Consider the following 24,174-nt stretch of genomic DNA (forward strand, 5'->3'; position numbering starts at 1 on the left):
TTTTTTCATGGGTAGATTTTTGTTTTATATATATATGTATGTATATATGTATGTATGTATATTGTTAACATTTATTATTAGTGACTATTTAATATCTGCTGCGGAGATATATCTTTTCTTCTTTTTCTTTTCGTAATTTGATTCCGTTTATATGCAGGTTTTTGCAGGTACTTAGTACTAGTTTTTGCTCCTTAGATTTGCGATTATTGTACGCTTGTCCTATGCACACACACACACAACACTCAGAATATACCCTACGTATGAGAATTGGGGCTTCATTAATGGTGTGTGGGTGGTCGGGGTCGGGGTTGGGTTGTGGGAAATACTAAACAGTGTCTAAGCATTAGTAAATACATCTCGAGTTTAGTTGGTAAAATTAGCTAACATTTAGTAAGTAACACCGATGTAAGTAGTCGCTATGTTGTACATTCATGGGTTATACATTATCATATATCATCATCATCTCTGATGTCGTAAAAGGTATCGCTGATCTATAACGATCGTATATATATATGTATATATAGATATATAGTGTATAGGGTGTATATGAAACAATCTGCAGTTATAGATTCTAGGCGTATAGGCTAGGCATTGAAGTCTTAGACGAGTTTAAATAGCACTTTCTCATAGAGTCTACAGCTAAACAGGTATACAGATCGATCCTACAATACATACATATATGTATATATATCTATGTAGATGTATCTAAAGCTAGCTAGAGTTAGAGTTACGTTAGAGTTAGGTTCCAGTTTCTTATGTCCATAGAATACTTGAGTAAAGATATAGCTAAGATTGTTTGACAGAGTTCTCTGTTATCCCCTCCCTCCCCGCACATTCCATTCATTCGGTTGTTTGATTCGTTTTTGGTTTTGATTTTTGATTTTGATTTGTTGTTCCCTCTAGATTATGGTCATAGTGGATGGTTTTCGTATGATTCTCAGACAATCGGCACGCACACCCATTCCATCAGCCGGAACAGCAGCGAGCACAGCCAATTCTAGGCGGCCGTCGTGACCTTGTCCTGGCCGCCACCAGGCTCGGCTGTAGCTCCAGCTCCTGCTCCTGCTCCCACTGCTCCTCCAGCAGTGGCCTCAGCCGTCACTGTCGCCGTTGAGATCTCGTCCAGCTGCAGCTCCGTGTCGTTGGGCCCATCGCTGGGGATGTGGATGTGGCTGGTGCTGCTGCTGCTGCCACCACCGCTGCCGCCACCGCCACCGCTCTCCGACTGGCTGGTGCGCAGCTCCGGAGGCAGATAGATTTTGACCACGCTGGTGATCTTCACCCGGCAATTCGGACAGTTGCTGCACCTGTAACGGGATGGGAAGACACGGTTAGACGCGGTTGCAGGAGAGTGGGGAGGAGGGGGGCTACTAACCTGGCGGCACACTGGGCACAGGCAATCACGTGACAGCACGGATTGAACACTGTGTTGATGGCGCGGTCCATGCAGATCTTGCATTGCATGGCCTCGGATATGCGCGTGTCCACGCAGCGCTCAATCGCCGCCTCACGCGCCTCCTTCTCGCGTATGGCCAAATCTATCTTGCCGGCCATGGAGCCACCACCAGCACCTGAACTGGGGCCGGCCCCAGCGCCAAATGCTTCGGAGGCGACACCACCAGCAACAGCAACAGCAACGGCAGCAGCAGCCGCACAGCCATCAGCCCCGGCCTGGACAGCCGCATCGCCGCCGCGCTCGTGCAGAATCCTCCGGGCCTGATCGTGCACCTCCCGGCACGTGTGCTGGATGTCGAACACATAGCGCTTGCCCAGCTCCGTGTCCTCCTTGAACATGGAGGCAATGGTGCCCTTGAGATCCCGGGTAAACTGATTGGTCACAACGCCCCGCACCTTGTCGCACACATAGAAGGCGTGCCGCTCGGTAATGGAGCGGTAGAGGCCGGCGGCAATGGGCTGCTTGGGCAGCTTGATTTCGAGCTCCTTGCGATCGTTGTGATCGTCCACGTACTCCAGCTTGAAGGTGCGCCTCAGCGACTTGGCAGCGGCAATCGCGCCAAAGGTGATGCTAACGAAAAGGGATGCAGACGATTAGTTTCGGGGATTTTGGGGGGGGGGGGGATTAGCCGGCGAGACTCACCTTTGTTTCTCACCCCCGCGGCAGACGGTGATGCCATGGGCGCCCACAGCAATGTCGCACCGAGTGGCGCTCTCGTTGGTGGTGACGCCGCTGAAGAGCTCCTCGCCATAGCCGGCCAGGTCCTGGATGGACTGCAGCAGCCAGTACTTGGCCGACTTGGGGCTCATCTGCAGCTTGGCCAGCTTTCCGTGCTCGGTGGCGATCTGTCTGAGGTAGTCCGACGGTGGCTCTGCCGCGGAGGCATTGGCCTCGGCCTCGCTCTCGCTCTCGGGGCTGGGCAGGAACACGTACTCCTCGTACATGCGCAGCGGATTGCTGGCCAGGCGCTCGTCCAGCCCCGTCTGGCTGCTGCTGTTGCTGGGGCTGCTCGAGCTGGAGTTCGAGTGGGTGTGGGAGCAGGTGTGGGATGTGGTGGCGGAGGCGGAGGTGGAGGTGGAGGTGCAGGCTGAGGCGGAGACAGAGGCTGAGGGCGACGGCTGCAGGCTGCAGCTGGTCCCGGCCAGCGGCAGGGCACAGTTCTCGATGTGCTCCATGGACTTCTGCTTGGACAGGCGTCGCTTCTTGAAGCTCAGCACGTGCTCCTTCTCCTTGCGCTGCTGCTCCAGACGCTGCTGCTGGGCCTGCTGCTGCTGCAGCTGCTGTTGGGCCAGCTCCCGGCGCATCCTCATGGGGCAGTCGGCCCTCAGGGCCGCCTCGTTGAAGCGCAGGCCATCGGCCTGGCAGAGCAGAGCCGCCAGCTTGGCCGCATTGCTCCAGTCGCTGGCCGAGAGCCGGCCCTCCATCAGGTCCCGGCGGGCCTGCATGTAGAACAGATTGCGCACACTCTCCTGCAGGATAAAGTGCACGGGCACCCAGAACTTGACGCGCAGGGCCAGCATCAGTTGGATGCCACTGCCGCTGCTGCCGCTGTCGCAGGACAGCCGATTCCTCAGATTGATCCACTGACGCGTCTGCGTCTCCTTCTGGTTGGGTGTCCAGTGCTCCAGGCCGAAGTATTCCATCTCACAGATGATGTTCAGGGCGCGACAGACCTGAGAAAAAAGAGAGCCCTGGATTAGATAAAGGCCTTGTAGACAAGAGATCTATTCTATACGTATATTTTCAAGGATGGTTGGGTGTTAATTAAAGTTAAAGCTTAGCTGAAGAGGCGACAGGGGCAGACGCATTCCAATCTATTCTGGATCAGCGGCTTATCAATTCAAGTTGGCGGAATCTGTCAGCGACATACGGCTCCCAGCAGCTTCAGGCAAAGCATGTCCTGTCAGTAGCGCGGCCTGTCAGGCTGCCGTGACAGCAGCACCACAGTGAACACTGCTGGCATCAACAACAACAAGTGCCGGAGCGGAGGAGTGGAGGAGTGGAGGAGCGGAGGAGAAGTGCTGTTGCGGCTGAATTGCCAATTGGGGGGCGATGGTTGGGGGTGGTCTCTAGAAATATTTGCTTATGCAACGAGCGTGTCATCATTTGGAATTGGAACAGCAGCCATAAGGATGTTGTTTGCGAGGACGATGGTGACGATGATGATGATGATGCTGTTCCAGATATACGCCTCCACCCCGGGGCCCGCCCCATTTGCATTGGTTGCTGCTTCCCAAAATGAAATTCCGAAATGTCGAGAAAAAGATGAATTTGTTTGTTTTTCGAAACTCCGTTCAACAGGGGCCATGCCCCCCTTCCCCCTCTCCAGCAGCACTTTGCATAATAAGACAGACACCGAAACATACACGTGTGTACCTGTATCTGTATCTGTATCTGTAAGCTGTATCTGTGAGCTGTGGCAGTCAAGGCAACAAGTTGCTCACGCATCAACGCGTTCGCACAATTTCTTGCCCTTTGCTACATTTTCATTAGGGAAAAACCGCAGGAAAATGAATGTTTTCACCCCGTGGCGGATGCTTCGGTTTATTAGCTATTTAATATCGTATTTAATAAAGGAATTTCCGACAATTCCATCTCGTTGTGGCTTTGCCCACACAAAAATTTAATTGAAGCAAAAAATTTCGTATATATAATCATTCAATTTTGTTGTTGGTTTCTCTGGAAAAATTTAATTGTATATTATTTGGCGCTCGGCATTTATGCAACATTTTTTCACCTGATTGAGCATAATGGAATATTCCATATACATATAATATAGACTATTAGTACGAATCCATCCAGTTTCGGCAGCTTCAACAGCTTTATATCTGGCGGCAATGTTTCCCCAAACTGTATTCAACATTTTGCAGCACAGCAAGTCATTAAATTTCAGCTATTACGTGGCGAAAACTCTCGAGAGGATTCACTCGATGCGCTCTCAGATACAGCACACTCTCCCCAATCCAATCTTCCTTTATGGTATAAGCCCCACACCATTCTTTGGGCGGGTGGGGGCTCAACTTCCGGCACAGCTGGCTGCCTCGCTCGGAGATGAACATCTCGAGAGTCGTCTCTTGTCGGCTCTGCACAGTGCCGTTAACAACCGTTACCAAGTTGCAACACCTCCTATTCCCCACTAGCGTGCTAGTGGTGGCAGTGGCATGTAAATTGATCCATGTACTTGATTAATTAATTGCGTTCGGCTTGGGATTGGGATTGGAATCTCATCCGGTGCCTATAACCACCAACCACCAACCGCCTACCACCTACCACAAGGTACTATTCCATCCCATCCGCCTGTTTGGAAAACCGCAGGCTGTCGACGACATTTCGGCGTCTTAATTAGTCCAGAAACGTTTGCCCTGAGTGGATTTTCTTGCTTGGAGTGGTTTTGCTTGGCTTCGAGTGGATTTGCTTGCCTCCACTACAACTACTCATGAGTGCATTCATTTGGATAGAATGTCGTAGCGAAATTGGGTTTTGCAGTCTAATGAGAAATACAATGACTTGAGCTTTGCTTGGAATGGAATCCATTTGTGGGGTTCGTTGAGTATTCCAGATAGGAAGACAGTCCGGGGGGTGCAGCATTCTACTATAAAAGTTCTTGCCACATCTGGGTGTTTATTAAAGCCTTAAATTGCTTTGCTTGATTTATTTGGAAGCAAACATGAAATCCTAAAAATAATCAAATGCTTTTTTGTATTTCCCCATTCCCCCAATTCCTCCGATTCTGCTGCCATTCCACAGAGACTTCAAGTGAGCACCCCAATGCTTAAATAGCACGCAAAATGGTTGGAGCATTTGATTCCAATTAGGAAACATATTCAAACAAGTTCTGGCTCATGGGAATATTTTTGTTTTATTTTGAAATATATTTTGTTGAGAGCAAAACGTGGCAACAGGCGGAGGAGCGGCGACAGCCAAAAATGTCGAACATTCCAAGGTGTATTTGAGCGGGGTGAACCCCTTGAGTTGCCTATTTTGTTTGCCCCCCACGCTATCGCTGATGTGCGAGAGATCTCTGGGCATGGTTCACCTTGCAGAAATATACCATGTGTATTTTCGTGTACATTCATTCACCGCAAAAATACAAAAGAGCCTCGCTGTCTCTGCTCTCTGCCTGCTGCCAAGTGCAAAGTCCACTTTTGTGGATTATTTCGCTAAAATTAAATGAAACACAAATGCAAAACCAACTCGAATTCGAGCACGAATCGTGAACAAATTTATTTATTTTCTGAAGCCAGCCACCGGCAAATAACAACAATAGCGAATTAGGCTGGGCAGCGAAGCCTGACATAACCGAAACTTTCGTAATTCTCACTAAGACGAGACACAAACAAATCTGCGGACCGGGCGCGCGCGCCCCACCTCGCAAATAGGCAGATGGCAAGAGTTTAGTACCGCCCGCCCCTCCACTGATTATACGACTTAACGTCTCTCGTAATACCCTGCAGCGGATTATTTGCTGTTATGGCCTATCATTTGGGTAGGTAGTAAAATCAGGTAGAACCGTGTAAAATAACACAAACAGAATGTAACATCTGTTACTTCACTTGAGGTCGAGCTTCTTAAGAGAAACAGGTACATAGATTAAGAGAGAGCTCTGACCGATGTAAACAGCAGTGCCAAGAAAGAGTGCGAGACAGAAAAACAAAAGAGCTTCGCATCGTATTGCTTTTCGCTCTTTTACAAACAATTTTTGTTGTTGTAAACGAAAGACAAGTCATGGCAGCGGGAGAGGGGGAGATGGTGGTCCACATGTTGATGTCGTGAGAGGGAGCAGGCGAGGGGGATCTGGGTATGACTAGCATGCTGGCTGGCTGCTTCGGTGGCGGCGGCTGGCAGCAGAAAACCCGACCAGTGTCGCTTGCAATGGACTTTGGACCCCAGTCTTCAAAATGCCGTTTGGACTTTGGACTGGCACTCGCCTCGTGAGTGGTTTTGTTGTGATGTTGCTCTCGCATACTTGTTTGTTGGACTTGCTACATACATACATATGTATAATTGTCATTGCTCTTTGCTGTTTGATCGCAGCAGTGTTTGTTGCTGCCAGCCGAAACTGTAATGAAAAAACTCCTCGGCGGCTTGTGACGTCAGTTAGGCGACAAGCCGTCGCTTTGGACTTTGTACTTTTGAACTCTTGTTGTGCTTTTGTTGACCGACAGCCAGTGCGACAGAGAGAGGCTGAACAAAGTCGCTCTTGCAATTTGCATGTGCCGTAAACGTTTCGCTTATCAAATTGAAAAGTTAATTATGCTTATTATATGATTAATGGGGTCACACGTGCTGGAAGAGAGTACATCGGGAGAGTGGGTGAGAGATCGATCGCTTTTATGATATACATAAAAGAGAAATGTAATACGAATGTTTACCGTAGAGAGCGGAATGAATGCCTTCCTACTAATCTTTCTGCCTGCGACGCGATCTACAATGTAAACGAAATGAATAGACAGGCGGGAAGAATGACATATCCGTGCATAACAGCTTCTTCCTCGTTCCCATTCCCATTCGCCTTTTCTCTCTCTCGCACTCTCTCGCAACCATAAATGGTTAGAACATGTTAAAGTTGTTGTTGCTGGCGGCAGACCATGCGCCAGTCGAGTGATCACCTCTCTCCAACATGCCCTGAGGCTGGGAACTAGGTGGAGTCCAAGAGAGAAAGAGACAGAGAGAGAGAGAGCAAGAGTGAGGGGGTGGCGTGGCAGAGAGAGATGGAGAGATTCCCCCTCTCCCATTGCCTGCAGAACGAACACAAATTGTTGGCAATGAAAATGCACTTGTCTGTAGGAGAATGGGATTGGCCGGGCTCTGCTGCTGCGGCTTCTGCTGCTACTGCTGCTGTGCTGAAACAGGTTCAATGCATTGAAATTAATGACGGAACGCGCTCACGGGCTCTGGCCATAAATTGCACTTAATTACTTATGCGCGGAGACCGAGAGCACGTGTTGGCCATGTGCGCCACTTCTCCTGTGCAACGGAAACTTTTAAGTCAACCCCATCTTTATCAACCTGTCAAGCCCCCCTCCCCCTGCAGACCACTCTCCTCCACTCGCGCTCAATAGTTGCTATAACTGTTAATTGCTGACGTGCGAATGGCCAATCATTGCGAATACGAAGCAAAAGCGAAAGAGGTAGAGGTGGAGGAGGAGGAGGAGATGCTGTGCACAGTCTCTTAACATATTGTGGAAAAGAAAATGTATTTTAAATATTGAAAGCGAAAAGCGACTGCAAGTGCAATTTCATTAAAGCAGACTCTGAGAAGCCATCTGCTTATATAATCATGAAATAACACAGACCGTAGATCAATATGAAAAGGTGCAGCTATGAGAACATTTCAACTGATGAAAGCGTGAACAATTGCGCTGTGGATACTGGGGGATACCAACAAATGATTCCAGGTGCACCTTTGCAGTACATTTATATGTAAATCAATTTACTGAAAATTCCTCGAAATATTGCTTAGAACAACTTTTCATGGCTTTCGAATAGCTAAGCGAAACCTCTTCCCCTTGGTTCAGCATAAAAATATTACACATTTAGAATCGAGAGAATGTTTTCGAAAGGAAGGTGAAACTGTCAGTAAATAAATGCAGTGCCAATGTGCAATGCCCTTATCAGTCGAGTCGTCGTTCGTTGCATTCGCCAGCCTACATGCGTACACACATACATATATACTATGTGCACCCCCCGTGACCTTCAGCTGGAAGCGCCTCGACCTTCAGCACCCGACACAATGTTGAGCTACACAAAATCCAATTTCGCTTTCAATTGAAAATGACAGGCCAAACTAAATAGTTGCTACATATAAAGTTACTAATCAATTTTCTAATCCCAATAATCTCACATTTACAATTTAATGTGATTGAAGGGCGAATTGGAAAGAAAAGGCCAGCGTTTGTGCCGAAGTTGTGGATACCCTAGCGCATTGATTCGGCAGTTCTTCGGCTGAGCTTCGGTTCGTGGCAAACAGCTGGTCAAAGCCGCAATACCCTCTCCCAGGGTACTATGTGAAAATAGCTGCAGTTTCAGTTTTTGCGTGTACTCTTCTTTATTTCGAATGGGAGCACGTGTGTTTCGTACCCTCTCTCTCTCTCTCTCTCTCTCTCTGTGCATTTAATTTCTGCAGCAGGCCTAGGCAACGGCAGCAGCAACGCCAGCAGCGGCAGCGACCGACTGCACATTGGACTTTGATCGTTGGCCATAAATCGTACAGCAGAAACGAAACAACCTAAAAGCTAAAAACAAACAACAAGAATACGAACACAAATGCATTCAAAGTGCACGCTAAATATGCAATAATAGCTTGAGCAATAGCTTTGGGGTGCGATAATAAAGTTAATAACAATTTAGTCGCATAATGCTTGACCTGCCACTGATCCTACTCTTGTGCTTCCGCACTGTCTCTTTAACCGTCTTTCTTTTACCCAATTCAAGAGAGAGAAAGCCGATGCTCTTAATTAAAGCAACATCCTTGTGCGGCTCTCTTTCTGTTTCTATAGCAGTGATCTCCTCCACTCCCGCCACTCCGCCACTGCGCCTCTACTAAAGAGAAAGCTGTCTTTTATTCGCCGCCGTTTCGTGTGCAGTTGACATTTAATTGCGGTTCATTGGGGGAGAGCAAAGTTAATGGCGCAACAGCAGCGCAGTCATAAAGCTCTCTTTCTTTGCTCTTTGCTCTTTATGTTGTGGTTTTGGTTTTCGCCTTTGTTTTGTCGGGCAATTATGGGTGTCTGTCCCCAATTTGTTGAGTGATCCAGTGCGGCCTTCTTCCTGCATTTTTAATGAAAACGCTTCTGTTGCTGTTGCTGTCGCTGTTGTACGTGACTTTTGGCACAGCCTGCCGACGGATTGCGTCAACGGGCGGAGCCAGCGCCAAGTGCATGGGGGGCGGTGGGCGGGGGGAGGTTGCAGCAGGTCTTAAATAAAAATTATGCTGATATTTGTATGCATGTGCTCCATATAAATAAAATCAGGGCATATCAGTGTGTGTTTGTGTGCGAGCCAGAATGTCCTGCTGCCAGTTGCCATAATTTTTCTCGTTTTTCTCTTGCTTTTTGTGTGTTTCCCATTCCTTGTGGCCGCCGCTGCTGTTGTTGTTTGTTGCCTCTCGTTAAGTATGCGTCATTTTCAGTGGCTGCCACTTTTTTTTTTCGCATGCGTTGCGCGAAAATGCGGAAAAGCCGCAGGGGAGTGGTCTCGCCCGACCGCCCTTACACTCCATTCCACTACACTGACTCATGGACCCCCTGCCCCATGCCCCATGCCACCCCCATCCTTGGAGTTGACTGCAATGCAAACAAGCCCTTAACAAAAGTAACAGCGGCAGCGGCAGTCGAAATATGCATTACGTGATAGGAGAGTGGGGCAGGAGGTGAGGGCGGGCCAGCCCCTAATTAGCATGTCGCATTCCCAATTGCCAGGACGTGATGCCAGGACCCAGAGACCCGCTGATTGTGGGTTCATTTTGCGGTCCACATGAAAATCGCTGCGCGAGTGTATTAAATTTTATTAAGTTCCGTAAACATTTAATGGCAATTATCGCATTAGACCAAACTTTCCATTAAACCCAATAAAAGTTGGGCAAAAAGTTTAAAGAGAAATCCCCCATGGCAACACAAATTCTATTTACTTTCCATACAATTTTCTGTCATAGTTTTCCATCGACTACGAATCACATTTGCAAACTTGATAAATTACATTTAGGGTCTCTTTTTTTCGGCTAAATGAAATGCCTGTCCTGTAAGAAGAGACGAAAACTTTTACAGCAGGCAACAACAAGGCAATACGAAAAGTTTTCTAGAAGAATGTCAAGTGCACACATCCTAGAGTAGTGGAGGGGAGGGGAGCGGAGGGGAGAGGAGAGTACGAAATGTGGCATGTTGTGGCATGTAAAGATGACGAAATTTTCTGTTGCTGGAGATGCATATTGTAGTCCATAGTCTTCCATGTCTATTCTGTGGCTGTGTGTGTGTGTGTGTGAGTCAGAATCAGAGGTCATGGTCTCTTCTCCACTCAGCCAAGAACTTGGACAATTGTCGAGATTTTATCTCTCGGAAATGTTTAAAATTCCAAGCAAAGAAAAAGTAATAATATAACAAAAATTGTTCCTACTTAGAGAGGATTTTGTGTGCCTGTGTGGGGGGGGGGAAGGATGCATAATCAGTTTCCGCATTATGCGGCAGGCCACAAAGGAAGTGGCAGCCACCCAAGTGGCGGTTGGCGGTTGGCGGATGGCGGCGTTGGGGGCGCAATTCCAAAAAATACTTGTATAATAAAGATATCAGAAAATCGGCTTTTTTGGGGCCTGGGCCCATAAAGTTTACATAAAGCGAAAGTATCCTGCTGCAGCTGCTCCTCCTGCCCCTCTCGGATGATTTATCCGTTCAGTAACACGCCCTCATCTCCTGCCCAATATCTTCGGGCCCTGGCTCGGAACTTGTTTACCCATAAATCCGGCTGGCAGGGCTGGCAGGGCAGCCAGGGATTACCATCCAAGTTTTGCAGCTTCCCCGCCGCCCACGACCTGGCTTGGCCGTTCTCCAATGTATTTCAATTAAGTTATCAAATACACACAGACACACGTCTCTCTGTATCGCCGTATCCGTATCCGTGAGTTGGCAGCAACAAAATGTATCTTTTTTATATCCCACACACAGACGGAGCAGAGCCTGTTGCCAGGTGCCACAACCGCTGCTTCTGTCTGCCTTGTATTGATTTTCTTTTTGGCCAAAACCAGCCCACACCCCGCCACCCCCCATCAGCAACCCGTGGGCCGAGCCCCGAAGCCATTCCATGTTTGCACTTGATAATTCCGCTTTGGCATTTGATATGCAAATGGATGTCGGGCCAAATACATAATAATATATCATTTCCTGAGTTTTTCCTGAGGCGCACACGCTGAAAATTGCCCAAGGATTGGCGTCGTGTCCTGACATGTCCTGCCTGTCGTGCCAAGCCGCATTTATTCTAATTGTAAATTGCATTCGACCTTGAGCCCGTTTCGGTATCGTTTTGGCGGGCTTGCAGGGCTCCCAGGGCTCACAGGGGGGATGATAGGATATCGGAAATCGCGCGCGACAGGCTTAAGCTAACAAGAAAAATACCTCCCACACTCCCACCTCCGGGCCACCCCCCTGAAAGCTCTGATGAACATTTGATTGCGGACCATATGCCAAATGGCAATTTTCACTTCGTTAAAATTGTAGAATTTTCTTTTGAAAGCAATTAAATGGCGGAAAAGGTTGCTTTCCCAGGCAAGAGGCAGTGGGAGGGGCAGGGGGAGGGACACGGCGAGTGACAGGTGCACTCCCTATGGGGACTTTGCCATCTGTCCAGACTGCAGGTCTCGGCTCCCAGACAAAGATTAGAAATAATTGACGGCTGTCCGCTGCGATCTGATTAATTCGCAATCAATTATTCAAAGTTGCAAAAATAATACTTTTTAATGGAATTAATTTATTCTATAATTCTACAAGTGCCTCGGGGAAATTAATTAATTATACAATAACTTGCATTGCATTTACGCTCCCCTGAACAAATTCCAATAATGCTACAAGAATTATTACCCTTCAATGCTTCATATTTTCTTGCCATACAATTTTCCCGGAAAGCCCAGCTCGAAGAAGTTTTCCATTCAAAAAATTTCTGCTGTCGAGCAAATTTTCTATTCTGAGAAATCCCGCCTTAAAGCCAAGAAATGTTCGTCAAGGCCGAATGTGTCCCTTAAAGAGGCTTAATTAAAAGGCCATTATCCAAGCGCCGAATGGGCCGTTGGCAGTGGAAAAGCCTTAAACAATGCCAGCCCAGCCGCTGGGCACTGGAAAAATCACATTTAATTAAGAACACTCGAGGTGTGGGGATCGGGGATTGCGGATTCGCTGTGGAATGGAAAACATTTTGGAATGCGAGCAAAATAAATTGACATTTAATTGGATTCGGGAAATTCAATTGAATTTGATGGGGAAATCCATTTAGGAGATGAAAACTTTATGAGTGGGATTAATGGCACTACGGAGGGGCTGTGTGTGGGTGGGTGGTGGGTCCGATTCCGAGAAAATTGAGCAACATTTACCTTCCATTTTCGATTCATTTGGCAGACATAACATACGTATATATACCTCTTCTTCATGGGGCTTAATTCCATTACTGATGGGCTCGTGGCCCCGCCATACATATCCCACCATATCTTATAGCCGTCTGAAGTTCCCCTGCCAGATGGAAGTTATTCCCCAATTTCACGTGTAATTTCATTATCCAATCGTTGTCTTATGACTGGATCCCTTTCCTGATCGGATTTATAGACTCCTCAATGTGTGATTTCATTTTGTATTATTTTTTTTATATGAGCTTTTATTGCCTTTCTTTGTTTTACAGGGCTCTCGCTCGCTCTCGCTCACCTCCAGCTCACCGCAAACATGTGGGTAAAAGAAAGGCCAAAGAAAATAATAGTGAAAGCCACACAGGACTCTGCCGGGTGGCCAGGGCGCAGGGGGCAGGGTATGTGTAAAGAATGAAAAAAGACGAATACGATGGAGAAACAAAAGCTTTGCCATTAGAGACACATCAAAATGGCACTCAGCGTGGCCAGGGTGTGCGGGAAGGGTGGGGAAAGGGGCGCAGGGGGGGGGGGGGGGGGGGGGTTGGGAGTGTGGTTCTGGTGGGGCCTTCGAGGTGGTTTGTCGGCTTTTATGGGGTACCATATTCGAATACAATGGAAAGGCATTCAATGCATTCCCACAGCTTTGTGGTTTCGGTTCTACGTTTGTTTTTCCTCTCCCTCTCTCCCTGTCTCCCTCTCTCTCTCTCGCTGTCGTTTTTTCGGTTGCATTTTCACGCAATTTATTGTTCTCGCGTTTGCCTCTTAGCTCCTCTCTGGGCCTCCCCTCCCCCTCTGCGGAACCTTTTTCCTGGCGAAATTTCACTATTTTTTATTGTTTAATATTGTTCTAAGCCGTGTTTGCTTGGCCCACAGTAAGCTTTTGTTGTTGTGGCATGCAGGTGGCGGTTGCAGTTGCACGCGGGATGAGGGGGGATGCGGGGGGGGGCATGGATGGGGCTCCATATTTCCGCTCAGTTGTTGTGCATTCAGGTTTCTATGGTTTTGCCTCGTCCGCCCTCCTTCCGTCTTACTTTTAACCACATTTTTCTACTAGCTACGGGGAAAGCAGTTCAAGGATAATATGCAAAAAACCATGGAAACAATAGATAGCACTAGAGGGGGGGTTTGGAGGGGTTTGGGGGGGTGTCGTGGGCTCCGTAGAAAAGTGCCGGTCGGCGTCCGCCTGCTTAGCAAATGACATTATCATTTGACTCCGCCCCAAGCCCCCCCACACCCCCCCCCCCCCCCCACCAATCCGCAACCCGCCGCATTGATTTTACTAAAAATTTTGTCATTGTCATGTGCAGGCACGATTTCTGCATCGCCATAAAAGCATTTCAAGCGCTTACACTGAGAGAAATGGGGGGGCCTCAAGAGCCGAGCCTGGCCTTCCCTCTTCTTAGCTGGCCATCGCTGCCTCCCGCTGGTCTTTCAGTGTACTTCTATGGGGAGCCATTGCTCGGCCAGCGGTAATTGCATTAAGTGTTGGCTTAAAAGCAACTGCCATCCATCCCCTCCTTCGCTCTTAATGCTTTCCCTTTCTCCTTTGAGAGCGCATCTTTCCGCTTTCAGCCTTGTGTGTGTCGTCATTGTCGCTGGATTAGCTCTGGCCTCCATGTCATGCTTCTAATTAGCCACTGGATGGCTGATGGCCTGGCCAACACACACACACAGGCACACACAGGCACAAATGCACAATTTGTTTGGCTTTAACCATTGAATCGATATGCGAGGAGAATCACAAGACATGGGATCCAGTCGGGTCGAGAGTTCGCGGCTCCCACTCAATTCTTTTATAGTTTCCTCTCGCCCACTCTTTATGGCGTGCCTTGGCACGCGAAAATAATTTCCTTTTGATTGGGCGCGCCTCGACTTCTTCGCTGCGAACGAAGAGCTTTGCGAAGCCATTTTCCAGATAGATTTGCGGGCGCGTTGCCAGCACACGGTGTAAACATAAACTGGGGTCTGGCAAGGACGCACATTAAAGTACGGGCCGAGGGGGGGGAGTGGCGTGGAGTGGAGTGGAGTGGAGCGAGGACGCAGACAGGCTGGCGCGCGCACGCACAGCACAGCCTTGGATGCCCGACCAGCAGCAGCTGACGGGCTCCAGGAACTCCACAAACCTCAACACCCAACAGAGCAGAGCACACACATGCCAAATGCCCAATCGCAGGCCCAGGCACAGGGTCACCAGGGTAGCCAGGGTTGCCGAGGTTGCCAGGACTGCCTTAAGCCATTCCTTCTTCGTTTTACCTTCACCTATGACCTTGAAACTGCCACTCTCTCTCTCTTTCTCCTTCTTCTTTTGTGTGTAATCGAATGGCAACCCAATTAGAAATGACTCCTCTGGCAGCAATCCCAATTGGTTGGGTGGCCTGGCAACCCTGGCCTGCGGCTTGTTCTGCATTTTGGGGACAGGCCCCAGCACCAGCACCAGCACCGCACGCACTCAAATGTCCGTCCAGTGAACATGATAAACGCCCTGGCTGCACCCAAAGCGACATAAAACTGATGGCACCCCCCGGGAGCTAGCGGTAAACGCAGGGTTGCATTGTGTGTACAAAGAGGGAGAGAGAGGGAGAATGAAAGTGCATTTCTGGCAACTGTACCAATTAATTCCGAAATTGGCAAATGCCATTGGAGTGGATGGAGAAGCAGAAGCAGAATGTTTCGGATTTCGGTTTGGATGTAATTGCTTGGAAAATTAATTTTTGCCTTGCTACCGAAACAAAGGGTGTTAAGAGAGAGAGAGAGGGAGAGAGGGAGAGATCGAGGAAGTAGAAAAAGAATATCGAATTGATTTGCATAGAAATGTCATACACAAATAAATAAATAAATTCTCGGGTGAATATTAAAATATTTTGGCACAAAATATCAGCGAATGCATTTTATAGCCACTGCCAAAGGGGGGGTTGGGTTTGGGGGTCGTTGAGCTCTGTTCTCGCATTTTACGATTTTTCGTTCCCCGCCCCTCTACCCCATTGTGTGCTCTCTGTCCGGGTTCCAGGGCTGGACTAATTAAACGGTAAACAACAATTAAACAATGCCACCAGGCAAAGGCAAAAGCAAAATTTATGTCTTTGTTCGGAATAACATTGCTTGCCCTATGCGTTCATTTGTTTTCCGGTGGGAGAGAGAGAGAGAGAGAACTTTGGAGCAAAGTCTATAAAATACGATCCCAGGCGAATAAAGAAATATATTACATAATCCATATAGTACAAATACCAGCACAGTGGCACGTATGGTATATGGCAGCAGGTTTTGTTTTTGTTGCAGCTTGTTTGAACTTTAAAAATTGATGGCACATTCCTCTAAATAATTCGGGCCTAAAGCGGCCTATGGTGGGGCAAATATAGAAACTATTTATAAAAAAAATACTCAAAGAAAACTAATCATTAGACTCTTTTGATTTCGAACAAAAAATAGATTTATTGGCCCTGAAAGGTGGGTGTTTCGGTTCGTAGGTGGACCTCGCCTTAAATAAATCTGTATTGAACTTTGGTTATTTGCTTAAATTGTTAACAGCACAACGAAATCCCAGCAACTGGAACAGGCAGAACACTCAGATACAAATACATGCATGGGCTACAAAATAAATACAAATAACAAATAACAAATACAAAATACAACAACAACAAAAAAAACATATTAAACTTGACAGAAAAATACACAACAACAAATTGGTAAAATCTCGCTTTGTTTTGTGCCTTTTTGCGTTTTACATTTTGTTTCGCAACAAAAACCACTCAAAATGGAGAAAAGACAGACACGCAGATACACAGATACACAGATACAGAGATACATATATGTATGCATGTATCTCATTCTTTTTGTATAACTTGTGGCTAAAACTCTGTGGCCCGGAAGATCTCTCCAGTGCCCGTGGCGTGCCATTTAGGCCAAGGCTAAAACAGGGCGTATGCTTAATATTTCAGCACTTTAAAACTGTTGCCCCAAGTAAATAATAAACTGAATCACAAAGTGAAACATAGCTGGGGGCAAAATTTCAATTCCAACATCTGTTTGGGGGGGCAAGAAAATGAAAAAAACTACAACAGAAATTGCGTTTTAAGAATGTGGAAAATACAAAAAAATTTCAGCTTATTTATCATTTTTACGCTTTGATTGCGGGCTGATATCTGTCTTTGGTATCTACCTCTGGTTCTTCTTCGCCTTCGCCTCCTCCATCTACCTCTTTCTCTGTCTCTCTTTGTGATTCTGTTTTGTGCTGTTGACACCGCGAATTATAAGATATTTCCACGCTGCTTATCACAAGAAGGTGATAAAAAGGCAGAAAAAGCGAGGAAGCGAGAAAGCGAGAAAGCGCTGAGAGAGTCGCACACTTTTTCAGCGCCTCTCTCTCTCTCCCTCTCTTTATGGCTAATTATACGCATAAATATACACAGATGGATAGGTACATAGATACACAGATACACAGATGGATAGATACACATGGCAAATGCCTAAAATGCTTATCTTTGGAATACATTTCTGCCTTTCTGGCTTTCTGGCTTTCTGCCTTCTGCCCCAGAGCTCGGAGCTCTGTTGAATTGGCCTTTTGTCATGGCATGAGGCAATGACAAGCAAATTGGCCAGCGGCTGCTGCACTTGACCCACCCCTCCCCCTCCGCCACCGCCACCGCCGCCTGCTCTCGGGGCTGCAGCTGCCACTTGAGCTGCCTCATCAAATCTCGCCCCCATGCCTGCCGCCTGCCGCCTGCCGCCCAGTCGAGAACTTGCCTCGTTGCCGTCTTTCAATTGTTGCAAGCTGCACACTTGAGCAGAGCCCGCCCCCGCCTCTGGCTTGCCCCCCCACACTTGAAGCGTGTTGAAGGAACTCATCATCCAAGATGCCCCCCCCCCCCCCACATTCCTCCCGTTTGGCACAGTGCTCGCAAATAAAATTATTTGCCTCATCTGGAATCCCAGTAATCAGATATTGTATCTCCTGCTCGCCAAAGTGAAGGATATCTATAGGAAAATGTCGTGTCTCTAGAGTATTAATATTCATTCGATAAGGTCACTCCCCGTGGGCAGCGCAATCCGATAAAGAAACGCCAGCCCGAGGTTGACGTCATCCGCAGAGCCGGCGTACAGTGGAATACAGCAGGGAAATACTGAAGTATAGAACTGCATTGGACCAGGGAAGAAACTGGTTCCATTGCATCATCGATCGGTGGATGGATCTATAGATAGATCTGCGATCCCCGGCACGTGGTTTGTCGCTTAAATCGTCACAAAGTAGTGGAGTGGAATAAGTATTCGCCATGTTCGCTGCGACTTGGACTTTGCCCTGTAACAACAGTTGCTTGGAACATGCTCGAAAAGTCAATACGGAAGAAGGGCCCACTCCAGCCGCTAACAGAGTGAACAGTCAACAACTCGAAAGAGGCAACGAGAATTGCAGTAAACAGCAATTACAAGTAGCTCTGAGGATAATTGCAACAACTGTTGCACACTGTCTCTCTCCCAGAGTTGCTTAGCGATGAAGGGCAGAGCTACTTGGGCGATTCCGACATGAGTATTACAGAGTTTGGCAGTTGCAAATTGGTACGGCCTGCTGACTGGCTCACACACCCACAAGTGGCATGCCACATGCAGCAGTACGGACACAATTGTTAAATCGGTGAGGTGGGGGGTGGGGGGCAACAAAAAAGTAATACCACTTTGACATGCAAACTCGTCGAAAGCGTAGCGTAGCGTCTGAGCCCTAAGCCCGGAAGCCCACAACCCCTAAGCCCTGAAGCCGTCAAGACTTGGCCCTGACGTCAGGCGCAAGGAAACTTTTCGGAATGCGATTTCGTTTCTGAAACTTTGTGGCTCTTGTTCGAGCTTTCGCCAACTTGTAATTAAAATGTGCAACCAGCAGCAGCAGGAAAGCAATCCGCCAATGGGGTCGGGGCTGGGGCTGGGGAGGCCGGAATCGCGGATTGGGATTGGGATTGGGGTTCATTAGCCAGGGCGATAAGGCAGCAGCAGCAGGGCAACAAAAGTTATGTAAACTCTCTTATCAGTTCATTTACACCCCTCGGTGATTATGTACATTTCTCTGGGCTGACCTTCAAATCCCTTACCGCCGTCTCAAGAGGTTGCTATGCGGCTCTGGCATCGATAAGAGGCCTTGATACCTTGAATTAGCCTTGTGAAATAATTAATTAATTATTATTTTTAGTGAACTGAGTCACGAGTTACATTTGGACACTCCGCCAGCTATCGGTTACAAGAATGGCGTCATTCATGTGATAAGGACTCCAAGTCATTCGAAACTGGACTTGGGACTCAGTCTGACGCACAAAGACCATGAAATCAATTGGTCTAACAATGAGATTAAGTGATGACAAATCCGCCCTGACCCCGAGGGGATGTGTGTGTTCAGATTCTATAAATATTTGCCAGATGAGCCCCCCAGATAGGGGTGTACGTGTTGGACATTGAACTGCTGTACGGGGGCTTGGGGTTGAGAGATGAGAGTCCAGAAATCAGAGATGACAAATGGATACTTGATAATTTATGATTCCATTATTCGAAGAACAAAAGTTACCTTGGTTCAGGGGAAAAACTAATTGAACTTTAATTTCAAATCAAATAATCCCCCCACCGATTAGGTTTAAGCCCCTCCTCCCTTCAAATAAGTTATTTACGCCCCAATTTTGGTTGTTGCTGCCAATGTTAACCCTCAGTTAAGAGCTGTTCATCAGATATATGGCGATAAGATAAGCAAGTCGAAAAAAACACACACTTTCTGCTGGCTTTCTTTCAAGGAAGATAACGAATACAATACGAATATAAATGCGTGTCTGTGTGGCAGGACTTGATAAGTTTCTGCTCGATTAGATTGCGCACACAAATACGAGCCAAAGTCTTAATTGGGCTGGAAAACAAGGGCAGGGCAGGGCAGGGCAGGTATTGTCAAATTGGCTTTAATCTTTTCTGCCAAAGGGAGGGGGGGGGGGAGGCCCTGAGTAACAGAACACAGAAGCACCCGCCTCAAGTGTTTGCACTAACCGTCTCTCAAGTGGCTGCCACTTGGACATTGAACGCCAGAGCCCCAGTCACGGATCAATGCCAAGACCATGTCGGGGCCAATCTTCAATCGACCCTCTAGAGAAATTCTATGAACATTTAAAGCTATCATTGGCAATGAATGCATATCCCTTTGCCACACGGCCGACTGTCTGTCCGACTGTCTGTCTGTTCCCCCAAGAGACAGCATGTACTGTGTACTTTGCCTTTGCCTTTGCTTTTTGTTTTCCCTTCTTGTTGTTTACTGCCAGCTCGAAAGCCACCTCGAACCCCACTGTCGATAAGGGAGCTGCTGGAACCTTCATGGGTGGGCAGCGGCAACGCACCTGCCAGTGGCGGGCGGAGCAACAATTCGGCATTTAAAATGAATTGGCGCAAAAACTAATAAACAACAAAATTAGCCATGGCCCCAAGGGCTGATAAGGGGAGCTTAAAAACACTCGATCTCTCTCTCTCTCTCTTTCACTCCTCACCGGCTGGTGATAAGCGTAGCCACCCCCCTCCAGGTCCAGGCCCCCCTTCTGGCATTAAATTGAATTTGAGCTTGAGATTAAATCGAGTGCTAAAATAACACAAGAACAATGAATTCAGAGTGGCATTAAATTAACATTTTTAAATAAGTTTTTTTTAATGAAAACAGGTCTTGAACCAGTCTTAAAAATTCCATCATTAAAATGAAATGAGAAAATTATAAGCTGTCAAGGAGTGCTTTCAAGTGCAAAAACTTGCGAGATCTAATGACGGTTTGATCAAAGTCGTCCTTTCCCTTTCGCCGGCTCCTCACGAGGGCCCCTCATGGTCTCAGAGGGTTACATCGAGAGTTGCCTCATAGTCGATAAGCAGGAGTGGGATAGGATGAAGGGCGATCCGACCACTCGAAGAGCAGCCCTTCAGGGATCTGTTGTAATATTTGTCAAGTGATTCTTCGGAAAGCAAAGGTGCCTTTTTGGTAATGGAGGACACCTTTTGCAGGCTTCTGGAGTTCCTTCTATCCTTGGCTTACATGGCATTCACTCACCTTCTCTAGACACTCCTGTCCATTGGCTTTCGGATCCCATTTGACGGCCTGCTGTGTGCCGTTCGGCAAGTTAACAATGCACCACATTTTGTTGCTGGTTGCTGCGTGGTTTTGTTGTTGTTGTTTAATCGTTGATTAGTTGTTGAACAGGTAGAAGCGCGGCTCAACGTTGGTAAGTGCCTGCAGCTTTATGTTTGAAACAATTGCATTTGTTCGGGTTCGATTGGCTTCCGCCTAACGCTGCTCGCAGCTTACACAAAAGCCAAAAGCCAAAGCCAAAGCCAAAATCAAAGCCAAAGCCAGAGCCAGAGCTACAGGTTGCACTGCGGTTGTTTTGTTGCTTTTGTGCTTTTGCTGCCGTTGGATATTTTTTCAATTTGCGTATCAAATCCAATTAGACTTGGGTATTTGGTTCAGTTTCAATGCCCGGAATATCTGGGGATTCGTTCCCTTTGTACGGGTGTTATTCTGTTAAATTTTGAACAATTTCGCACTGGTATTTTGTTCACATTTTAGCGGCTGAAACGCACGCACAAGTTTCACTTTTTAGCTCTTTGCTGCTACATATAAATGTTTGATTGTTGTTGCTCAGGTTTTTTATAGCGTGTGTTTTCTTTATTTTTACGCACAAAATATATTTCACGATAGATAGTTGCAACTGCGACTGCGGAACCCTCCGCTTATTCACGTTCGAATAATAGTATCAAGAAAATCTTTTAACGCAGAACCGCTTGGCTCAAATAACGGGCGACTTTTGAAAAAATCAGTTGGCCGGTAACCAGAATATATATGGCGCATATAGTATATGCATTCGTTTGGGCAAAGAGAGCGTTCTCTTTCGCTGTATGTTAGCATAACAGAGACCAGCAGCCGAGAGAGAACATACGAGCTGTTAATGTCAAGCTATTTGCCTAAGAGCGAGAAATATTGCCCGCTGAGAGACATTTCTGTTGCTAACATTTCTTGTGGTGTGTGTGTGTGTTTCAGACGCGCTCTCTCTCTCTCTTTTCCTCTCTGTCTATTCCAGCTGTTGCTTTGTTGTTATTCCGGCTTTTGTTATCAGATTTTTGCGTTGTTTTGTCGCTCTGCAGGTAAATTGTTCGACGACACGGGCGCATGTGCAACTCTCTCAATGCAGCAGCTGTTTTCCCTTCCCTTTGTCTGGTCTTTTCCGCTTTTCTGTTCTGCGACCTGCACAATGCAAAGAAAAATGGATTGGCCTTGTCGGAATTGTTGATTGTGGGATGGGATGAAATGGATAAGGGCGGCAATGGAGTGAGAGTGGGAGAGCTTGGATCTTGTCATTCATTGTATGTATGTATGTATGTATGTGCAAGGGTATATCTTGCAGAGAGTATTATGATTTTGAACATCATTTCAAGATACCTAATGACAAAAAAGGCACAAATAGCTGCAATTGTAATGATCGACCTGAAAATGTGTTTTCTTCTTGATGGATTAAGCATTTTATAGGGCGACTCGATGTGCCATGTAAATACTCGTTTATTATGTAAATATGTACATATGTATGTATCTGCAGGCCAGACAAATGACAGGTGACACAGACATGCAAGGAAGGGCACAGCTCACATGTTTTGTGGTAGCTATTGTGGTGCATGGTCTAGAAATGACTTTGGGGGCAAACGATGGCCCATTTGGGGTTTCCGTTTCTATATGTACATAAAATCAATATCACTGCAATGCCCATCGGCAAATGACAATAGACAATGATTGAACGACACAACTGATGGATGGGCGGGATGGCGAGAAGGGGGGGTGCTTTGTTTAGTGTCCGCCCCAATATCGAAAATTCATTTGTCTAACCTTTGCAACAGAATATGCAAATAGAGAAGCCCCTCCTGGGCTTCAGCTGCATAATGCATCCAACACATTTGCCAAATGTACATTTAATTAGATTTTGCGGACATCACAGGGGCAGCAGGGGATAAGGGTGTAAGTACATACATATGTACATCCATTTGGAGTATTTTATTATGGAGCAATTATCATAAAATATTCAAGGAGCCAGGATCGTAAACATACTCATGCCGTTGACAGCCAAAGAATTTTGGTACTAGTATGGTTTTTCCTATGCCTATGGCCTGTGATGTATTTTTGAAAAATACCCGTGCTCTTTGCTTGGCCTCTAGCCCGAGTTACCCCGAGTACCACCCAGGCTTCTTAGTCAATGATCGAAACGCGCTCTGGTGCCTACAAATCGGCTTTTAGCATTGTCTATAAGGCCGACAAAGTTGTGGTTCAAACAGAATTAAAGGCAATGGAAGGAGCTGTGGAAAACCTAAACAATTATTAGCTCAGTTGGTTAGTAGACATGCATTGACTAAGATATTATTCTCAGTGTATGATCTTCTGTTAGCTGCGGTTCGGTCTCTGTTATAGATAAGTCTACATGCTATGCCCGTGTAAATGTAAAGTAAAAAGTGTAGAAGTAAATTTAACAGAAGAGCTTTTCGGCTCTGTTAATTCAAAAGAGTAGCTTTTCTGTCTCTGTTAGCTTTACAAAACAGCTTTTCGGACCTGTTAAAAAGAAATAAACATTATGTAGAAAATAATTTAGAATAATGTAGAAAGTAGAACATATAAAATGTAACATTATTAAGGATAAAGAGAATAATTTGCATTATAATTATGAATTATATTATTTGTGTTTGGGTAGTCGCTCGAAATTTGATTTTCATAGAAAAATATTTATCCCACCGATACAAATGGATCTGGCAGATGGCGGTCCATCGATGGCATTTTTTATTTGTTGCTTAAACAAGTGAGACGGGGGCTGGCGCACGAGCGAAGCAGGGGGCTTGCCCCCTAGTATAAATAAAGAAACGAATTTATTTAAATGTTCCGTTATTAGCACGTTGGCTATTATCAATGACGGCTGAAATCCCTATGTGCAATCAGCCGTGAAAGCGGAAGATAAAGAAGTTATGAGGTACGACTGTTTGCTGTTGAAATTGCATCAATTATACCAATTTATGACTGATAGGAAAGTCTCCCATTTATCAAAAGTCATTATATTGTATCTTTCTGTTCCTTCGGTGGCACACACTTCAGCCTCATGCCAGGGATCGGATCCATGAATCGTGATCATGATTATGCTGTTGGACTTTGAGCACAACCATAAGACCTCGTGCGGCGTGCGGGTGGAATGATTTCTGAATTCTTGGGACGACTAAGTTGAGTACTACTTGGGTATGTACATATATATAATTCGGCTGATGACATTACTCATCCTGGACAGAGACGGAGACGGAGACAAACAAACAAAAGCGGTGGTGGGTGACCTCGTTCTGATAAGAGATTGGATCGATTCGCCGGAGCAGGAGGCGCTTCGGCCGAGAGGCATTTTGTAAACATTCCTATTTATAGTCACCATCGCGAGCAATCTTCAATCGGCTCTTTGTGGCTTGACTCTATAAATACGGAGTAACAGTTTCCTTGTACATATGTCTGGGATCTAGCCTCCCACCACACCCTCACCCACGCCTCTCCAAAAGGCCCATGGCAACAGCTCCTCGGATCAGATCATGCAGCATACCATTCCATCGTTCCATCAATAGT

At 46.7% G+C, this 24,174-nt stretch overlaps 1 protein-coding gene and 1 long non-coding RNA gene across 3 annotated transcripts; both read right to left on the reverse strand.

The window, feature by feature from the left end:
- Positions 1-35: 35 nt before the first annotated feature.
- Positions 36-21,362, reverse strand: dnr1 (defense repressor 1). The gene is made up of 4 exons (XM_002138423.3): positions 20,596-21,362; positions 2,099-3,129; positions 1,376-2,026; positions 36-1,307 (listed from the first exon to the last, which is right to left on the reverse strand). The coding sequence occupies exons 1-4, from the start codon at positions 20,680-20,682 to the stop codon at positions 998-1,000; spliced, it is 2,079 nt and encodes a 692-aa protein (XP_002138459.3). The 5' UTR covers positions 20,683-21,362; the 3' UTR covers positions 36-997.
- Positions 3,968-8,551, reverse strand: LOC26533698 (uncharacterized). Of its 2 annotated transcripts, XR_001452169.2 has the most exons (3): positions 6,829-8,551; positions 4,194-6,742; positions 3,968-4,135 (listed from the first exon to the last, which is right to left on the reverse strand). It is a non-coding gene; the product is annotated as an uncharacterized lncRNA (long non-coding RNA). The 2 variants fall into 2 exon arrangements; XR_004468854.1 differs by having other exon boundaries at positions 3,968-6,742.
- Positions 21,363-24,174: the final 2,812 nt, after the last annotated feature.

Source organism: Drosophila pseudoobscura, chromosome 3, assembly GCF_009870125.1.
Source record: "Drosophila pseudoobscura strain MV-25-SWS-2005 chromosome 3, UCI_Dpse_MV25, whole genome shotgun sequence".
In the NCBI taxonomy this organism is placed as follows: domain Eukaryota; kingdom Metazoa; phylum Arthropoda; class Insecta; order Diptera; family Drosophilidae; genus Drosophila; species Drosophila pseudoobscura.

Excerpts from the sequence above, each read along its gene's own strand:
- dnr1 (XM_002138423.3), bottom strand. The coding sequence starts at position 20,682 with ATGTGGTGCATTGTTAACTTGCCGAACGGCACACAGCAGGCCGTCAAA. Across the intron at positions 3,130-20,595 it reads GACAGGAGTGTCTAGAGAAG|GTCTGTCGCGCCCTGAACAT; the intron begins GTGAGTGAATGC and ends CTTTTTTCTCAG. Across the intron at positions 2,027-2,098 it reads CGCGGGGGTGAGAAACAAAG|CATCACCTTTGGCGCGATTG; the intron begins GTGAGTCTCGCC and ends CCTTTTCGTTAG.